We start from the raw sequence: 8,363 nt of genomic DNA, 5'->3' as shown, positions 1-8,363 counted from the left end.
TGGCACTTTCCTATATAATCCTATAGTAAATGTACCTTTATTTTGAGATGGTCCCTTAGAAATACCTGGATACCTTTGAAACTCTTGAGAAAAATATGTGAGGGATTCTTTTTTGCTGAATATTTCTAATACGTAAAACTTTGCTCGCATCTTGTGGTCACATCCCTTTCTACGAAGCATGAATTGAGCAAATTTGTATACACATTATGACAGTTTTTATTTTTTCTGACTCAGTGGATCCAATAAAGAGATTTTTGAAAGATGCTAAAACAACGAATTCTCAATAATCTTCCCTTTATTGAAAACGACTGGTCCTTTTACTTGAGTAAACTTGAGTTTGTTTTGGTTTTTTTTTACCATGGATGCACTGAGGCAATTTGTGCTGAAATACATGTATGTTTATTTATTTTACAGAAAAAAGAAAAAAAATGAAAAGCTAACAGGCAGACAAACACAGACGAACAACTGACGATTTTCGAAAATCTTCTTTATTCTAAAATCCAGGTGAGCTAAAAATGAATATTTTATTGTTTAATAATCAACCGCGAAAATTTACCTAATCTTGTTGTAACTTTTTTCTATGTGAACATAAGTTTATATAACTTGTTAGTCGTCTCACCCTACGCGTTTTGCATTCAACATATCTAGAAATTTTGATCTACCATTGTATATATTTGTTCTACTATATAGATTAAAGCAAAGAACTTTCTGGTAACAAATGATATGTTTTTATTTATCAATAAATATACATCTTTAACACACGTAAAAGCAGATCAGTAATCATTTCAAGAACAGCATATATGATATCGTTATCAATTCAGTATTTTAAATACCTTATACAAGAAGACAAATGTGTAAACATATTAAATAAACTAATGTAACAGAAATTGGAACACTTGACCTGATCCCACCAGTTAAAGCTGGTAATGAGGTTAACACAATGTAGTTCTGACATGCGGAAATTTCCGCTCTACGTCTCTTGTTACGGGTTAAATTATGGACTAGTTTTTTTTTTAATAAAAAGAAAATAAAGACAACTTTCAGACGGAATAAACACGTGTCAGAATTACTTAGCTATTCGTCAGCATACCGTATCATCAACTTCAACTTTAGAGTTCATGATGTCATCCATGTAAACAGTGCTTATAGCACGAATGCTGCATATAATTTCCACAATTTTAGGAAATAAATTCGAGGTTTTGTCAGTATGGTTTAACAGGAACTGGCATTTGAGAGCCAGGTAAAGTTCTATCTCCATTTTCTCCAAGATCTCCGAACACTTCAAGTCTTCACGATCTGAAATTAACATTTATAATTAATATTTAATAAAAATTAATTAATAAGGGATGGGGTGGATAGCGTCGCAAGATAACAATTTATTGAATGTTATGTTCATTCGTGACCTGGCGTTAGGTGTATAAATTATATACAGACGTTTTGCAAGGAATTTATAGTAAAATAAGTCGTTCTTCGTTATAAGGACACGTGAACCAGTGTCCATAAAGGAGGATAAATACAATCGAGTCCTTACAAGCTGTCCCTTTTTCAGGTTATTGATTTATGCTAAAGATGAGCATGAAGATAAATCAAATACTTGTTGTAATCATATTACTTAAGCCATTGTGAAGAATGAATGAACAATGTTGTAATGCCTACTTCCAACTCGATAAATCAATGTCTTAAGGCCTTAAAATAGGCAAGAAATATAAGAAACAAAATAGAATCCTGTTATCTGTAACAATTAATACAAAAATACCTACCTGCACAGAACAGAAGCATGGCTGTCAGTATAGCAAGTTCCACCTCGGTCAGTCTTAAAGCATGTAACTTCTGTGCACACGAGACGACCTCAGAGATCAGTTTGGTCAGTGGACCATGACAGTCTGGGTCACCTTCTTCCCAACAACTGACCGGTCCTTCAATGTCTGATGGAGTAAGGCTAACACTATGAATGATTATGGATTCCAGAATGCAGTGTTTTATGAGAGTCTTTTGGTCACTTATGTCCATTTGAGTGAATTGAGGTATTTCACGTGCAAAAACTGAGACGAAACGCACCATGTCCGTCACATACTGAGAACAAAATTTTCTTGCTTCATTTTCAGACGTTATTTTGAGATGCTGCAATGAAAATTGATGAAATATAAAATGAAACATTGAGCATAAGCTATCAATTATTGTTAGTTTTAGGTCACTTCTTCACCCCAGAATATTGAATTGATAAAGACTTTCAAATTTATGAAAAGTTTGGCAATACTTAAAAAAGCTTAAGCCTTGCATGTGATACCAAAATAAACAAACCTGACAAATATAGGATTACATCATCAAAATACAATTGAAATCATTTCTTATGTTTTAAAAAGCACTCTTTTCACCTTAAACAATTCTTGTATACTTTAAAAAGTTAGGAATGATTGTGTACATATTAAATAACTCATTTTCTAATATCTATTATAATTTTATTTAAAAATAGGCTATTTTGAATTTATGTTAAACATTTGATTTCTTCCGTGCTTTGACGGAATAATATTCATATGCAATCAGAACTCATTGAAATAAATATCATTAATTAATCACCAGGTACCACTCTGACCTAAATACTTTGATTAACAAAGCATTGAAGGTCAAGAATGACAAGGGCTTTTTTTATTTGAGTAGATACACCTACTTTGAACGAGGTCGATCTTGTCGATGCTAAACAATCTTTAATAGCTGTTCGGAAGGCATCGTGTATCGTCAAAACCATCTGTTCCGATCGAATCTGTTTGTCAATATCAACTTTTCCATGCTTATTCTGAGGTAGTTTAAAAAAATCCATTTTCTTTGGCTTGTCTTTTTTAGGACACCTTCCTAATCTCACCGCTGTAAAATGAGTTTATTTTTGCATTTACATCGAAGGTTTTTTTATTATCTTTGGTTTAAAGTTGAAGGCAGGTTAGTTCAACAACAGCATATAAGAAAAAAAAAGGATAAAGATCGAAAGAAAGTGATTATACATCTTTATTAATTGTATGCGGATTACATATATGTAACAATTGAACAAAAAAAAACCTTATAATATCTTTAATAATTTTTTTTTTCAAATTCTAAATTCAGTGCAAACGTGGACCAAATATATATACACGACATGGGACATATATGTAAGTTAGCTATAGGTCCACACATGTAGACAAGAACAATTTGAAATTTGTCCATTTTTACTTAACTTTTACAAGAGCTTTGGAAATCAATACGGTTATTTGTTATATCATACTGTAACATCAGAGGGCATTGATTTCAGATTTGCTTATTATACTGTAGGATTAAACCAGAAGAGATAATTAGCCATGTAATATTCATTTAAGAACCGGAAAAGAGCCACAGTCTAACTTGCCTTGATCTTTTTGAATAAAGAAAAAGAACCTTGGGTAAGCAAAAGTCTCATTTAATCAAATTTTCAGTGACATTATAATTATTTGTGAACATTTATAATTTTCTTTTAATTAATAAATTTGAGAACTATTTTTTATTTTGTTGATTTTTTCTTGATTTTTGATCTGTATACTTCAGGATAACAGCAATACTCTGTCAACTTCAGATTCATTTCCTATACCAATCATCGGCTACATGTATGTTAAAGAAGTGTTTTTTAAAAAAAAAATGAGAAATATATTATATAAATATGAGAATTTATTTCACTGGGCGTGTTCATGCATATTTACCTTCATGAGACATGCCCGCAGATATACATCTTTGCATGCGACAGTACTGGCATCTGTTTCTACTGATCCGCATGATTAAACAGCCGTTTGGATTTTCACACGGCTTATACACGAGTTTTTGTCGAACTGTTCGTCTAAAAAATCCCTAAAAAAAAAGAAATACAAGAGAAATATTTAAATTTTGATGGCATAAAATTAATAGTTCTCATCCTTTTAAGATAGTTTATATAAAATAACATATATAATTCCATGCAAATATATTGATTTTTTGTGAAAGATTTAAATTAAAATTCAAACATTTATTACAAAAGAAAGGCAGACCATTAGAACTTTAAGATTTAGAATGAAATACAAAATGTGAAAACACCCTTCTCTTCTCCCAAATCTGCTTAATTTTATTTAATGAATTTAGAAAAAAATGCCATATTCATAATACTGTTTAAAAATAAAATAATGTAAAAAAAAAATAATAACACGTTTTAGAATTCGGCGCTTCAAGGATATGTCAAAATAATTATTTTAGGTAGTTTCTAGATTTTTTCTTCCTTTTTTTCCCAGTAGTATCATCACCATAGATTGAAATATATTTGAAAAAATATTAATGCAAAAAAAATCTAGTCTTTGTAAATTAATTAAAATTGCTGTCATACGAAAGTTAAAAAAAATCAAAAAACCTTATATCGAATTTTTTTTTTAATCAAGGGAGAATAAACACGTTTTTGTACTTCCTTTTTATTCAAACTCACCGTGGATTGTTATACAATTATACATGCTATATGTGTACAATCGTAAGCATTAATTTTGTATTCTGATGTGCTGTAAAGATACAAAGAAATAAAGAAATTAACAGTTTATAATAGTCTTGTTATACCTTACACCCTTCGCATGAAAACACTCCATAGTGAAAGCCTGAAGCCTTGTCTCCGCATATTTTGCACAAAATATGTCCATCTATAGATTCTGATTTCACTGAAGAAAAAAAGTAAAGATGAACATTTTAATTCAAATATGTGTGTTTGTTTTTAAATGGAATAATAGTTACATGTATGTATTTATTTCAACAAACATTTAATATCTATTTCTCTGATTAATAAAGTATTCCAAAAAGAAAGTGTTTTTCATTGTGATTGAGTTTCAAATGCAGATTTTGATAGATGAAATGTTGTGTTCAATTACCACATATTTTCAATTTTACAATGAATTTGCATGAAAGGTGTTTTTTTTTTTTTTTAGAAAAAAAAATTAACTGGTAAAAAATATTTCAAATGATGTTGATTAATGGATACTTGATACAATAACAGTTAAAATTTAACACATTAATATTCATTAATTTTTATATTTTAAAAATATTTTTATTGTTTCCTTTTTTGCAAGTATATTCTTCTTCTTTAAAAAAAAAAGAAGAATATTTTTTGTAATGATAGAAATATTACATATCTTTGCTTACATCATTTTAAGTGTATTTGTTCAATTTGGAATTTCCGTATTTACGTTTTCACAGATTTGTATCGTTTTTAATTTTTTGAGATCATTCATCATTCTTATCTTCAATTTTTTCGCTTAACTTACATGGTATCTTGTACCTTTAAATCTCCATATTTGAAAATTTGTATTTTATCCTTAATTGATAGTTAGAACTTTACCTAGGTTTCTATGACAAATTAGTCTTTAGTTCATTATGGTTCATTTTAAACTTTTTCTTTTTTTCAAAAAGAGGGAAAAAATAGTTAACTCACCAGATCGTCCTTTGCCTTTACCAGAGACAGATTGTTTACGAGACTGTGCGGGAGCTTCACTGACCGGAGACGTTATGCTTTCACGGTTAGTGTCATGTTGATTGGCCATTATTTGTTGAGGTGACATAGAATTTTTGTCCTTAACATGAGATTCAGAAAAATTTTCCTCCAACATTTCTACATCAATTTCATCAGCTTCAGATTTTGTAGAATTACTGCATGAGTCTGAAGACCCATCCACTGACGTCACATTTAATATTACGTCATTTTCTGCTCCTTCTCTTGCTTTCTGGAACTGGTCATAATTATAGCACACTGTTTGTAATTTCATCAATTTTTCTAATGGTACCATGACGCTATGTTTGATGGGATAAGAATTTTGATTATCGGCTTGACTTGATAAATCTGTCATTTTTGGTCCATCAATATAAAGTTCCGATGCATACGGTATATTTGTCATAGTTAATCCATGCACCATTGTGTATCAACTGAAAAATAATGTTTTATTTCTGAATAAAAATATTTACCAATCACTAATATATCAACTGATATTAATTAAAGAAAAGGAACAAGAAAAAACGACAGTTTAAATTAAAACTCGAATATTTATTCGATTCAAACTTCACGATTTAAAAAGAGAAAATAAATCTTTATTGATTTAACCCTGCAATATTCGTTCTCAATATAAGGCCGTAAGTGCAAAAACAATTATATACAATAATAAATTATTTTAAAATAAAAATTAAAAAATAATATTTATAAGTCCTCATGTCATTATTGAAATTAATAATTTGCTCTATTTACCTGGTCGACGAAATTGTATTACATCCGTAATTATTGAATTGTTTTATAAACATGCTCACTCGCGATCTTTCCTCTAACAAAATGGTGTTATTTATATCGGCACCTCAATTTAATAACCCAAATAAGTTTGACCTGCGCACCAATGAGCTAGACTTTTTTTCTGGAACTCGGCCAACATTTTTGCTCAGTACAGAAAAGTGATCCAGTGGTGTGTATATGTATATATTTGCATATTTCACTGAGTATAACGCTACACATAGGAACAAGTGAAAAATCTTGTTCTGCATGTCTATCAGTGTAAAGTTGTAAAATCAATACGATGCTGTTTAAATGTATGGTTTTCAATCTGAGATACCATATATTCAGCAGACTATATGTGAGCTCTTTGCATATATAAATATATATTTTCTTTTTTCAAATATATTAATCGTTTCTTATTTCATGACAATATGTTTCTAGAATAATTTAGTTTTAATGATAATAAATGCAGTCTTAAGTGCATCTGACGGAGATATATCACATTGGACTTACATAATTCCACTCCTGCATATACATGTCACAAGAATCATGATGCTTATTATAGATATCTAAAATTCCTTTTGAGGCTTTGACTCAAACAGGAATTTCTTGATATAAGACAATAAATTTACTTGTTTTTGAAAAAATATTGGAATGACAAGAGTCCGAATAGCGCAACCATATGACAAATGTCTATATTGTATGTTAATTTAAGAGAATTTTTCACTCAAAGAGAGACATACCACAATAATCTGGTATAAGGCATCAAATTTAGATTTTACACCGGCACTCAGGGTCATTGAGCAGTGATCGAGGGATCTTTATCATGCCAATGTCTCACCAAAAGACTCGCAACGTTTACTTTAAAGTGCCGAGCTCTTGGCAAAGGAACAGTTGCTGCCTTTTTTTTGTCGATTTAGGTCAGTCGTGACCGAGGTTCGAATCCAATACATTCCGATTACGGATCGAGCGTTCTACTGATACAGTTACCGTTAACGATTTATGATGACTAAAAAAGGAAGCACTCATTTGGTAGTTTTTTTTTAAAGAAAAATCAAGTTTCTTAAAAATTTCATATTTTTGTAATTTTTGATTATCATTTAAAGATTAATTCTATTTCAAATAACAGTATTGAGAAAAATCCTCTTTGAATGCGTTATCATATCAGTTTTCCCTTCTGTTTTACTACTGATCTCTATTTTGAACCGTCTGTACAATTATTCAGTATACTCGGTGAAAGTCGATAATATGCCTTCAAAATCCAGGTCACATTAAATCCAGTGCTTTAGTGTAAACGACCGCAACTGAATGTAGGGCTTGTTGTAAACGCTGGATTTTGAATGAAGCATGTCAATAACGCCTGCGTTTTCCCCAGAAGCGAAGACAAAGACAAAATTTGATCAACTTTGGATACGCATTTACTGATCTCAAAGTAATTCATTGCACTCGTGCACTTTTGTGCATGAGAGCATTTAATAATGTCAACAGAAAGACAAAGCGAAAACCACGCACAAGATTTTACCTTTAAAAGGTTACGAACATTGGTTCGACCTTCGTTTTTAGAGTTAGTCACGAATACATACTACTGGTGTTAAACACCTTCTTAACAAGTGAATTGCACTTCATGCTTAATACGTAATTAAGAAAAGGGTTTCTACGCATTTTTGTAAATCAAGATCATGCCCTAATATTCGCAACCATACATTCAACATTTTTTCATAAAAGCATAAATATACAGGCATGTCTGCAACCATTTCTTTTTTATGAGATTGATATAAAAAAAATGCACATATTTTTTGCGTGTGAAGACATAAGAGAATTTTGATGCATTGTTAAGAATTAAGAATGGCGCCGGTTTGGATTTATGCGCCCTCTGGGTTAACATGGCTATAATTTTGTAAAGAACATATTATGATATGCAGACATTCTACGACAATATTTATATGATTATTGGTAAGAACATACTTCCGGGTTCATGTGAGCTTATTACACCATACATTTTCTGTTGCTTGTTTGAGAAAAAATGGTTTACTGCGAGAGTATGAGTCAATAATTTATAAATAGTCTTTTTTTATATTTCAGAACAAGAAAACTACAAACGTAT

At 30.5% G+C, this 8,363-nt stretch overlaps 1 protein-coding gene across 2 annotated transcripts; it reads right to left on the bottom strand.

The window, feature by feature from the left end:
• Window positions 1-707: 707 nt before the first annotated feature.
• On the bottom strand, window positions 708-6,470 carry LOC134232990 (peroxisome proliferator-activated receptor alpha-like). 2 transcript variants are annotated; one of them, XM_062714985.1, is made up of 7 exons: window positions 5,965-6,016; window positions 5,438-5,925; window positions 4,573-4,670; window positions 3,702-3,846; window positions 2,669-2,862; window positions 1,761-2,121; window positions 708-1,296 (listed from the first exon to the last, which is right to left on the bottom strand). In XM_062714985.1, exons 2-7 carry the CDS (start codon window positions 5,913-5,915, stop codon window positions 1,082-1,084), a joined length of 1,491 nt encoding a protein of 496 aa, XP_062570969.1. In that variant the 5' UTR covers window positions 5,916-5,925; window positions 5,965-6,016; the 3' UTR covers window positions 708-1,081. The 2 variants fall into 2 exon arrangements, with proteins under 2 accessions (XP_062570969.1, XP_062570968.1); XM_062714984.1 differs by lacking the exon at window positions 5,965-6,016 and adding an exon at window positions 6,242-6,470 and having other exon boundaries at window positions 709-1,296.
• Between the last annotated feature and the right edge of the window lie 1,893 nt (window positions 6,471-8,363).

Source organism: Saccostrea cucullata, unplaced genomic scaffold (genome assembly GCF_032062105.1).
Source record: "Saccostrea cucullata isolate Sc308-1 unplaced genomic scaffold, CSIRO_AGI_Scuc_v1 ctg56, whole genome shotgun sequence".
Taxonomy (NCBI): domain Eukaryota; kingdom Metazoa; phylum Mollusca; class Bivalvia; order Ostreida; family Ostreidae; genus Saccostrea; species Saccostrea cuccullata.
Note: the sequence above shows the minus strand (reverse complement) of the source record. Positions and strands in the feature narration are given on the sequence as shown.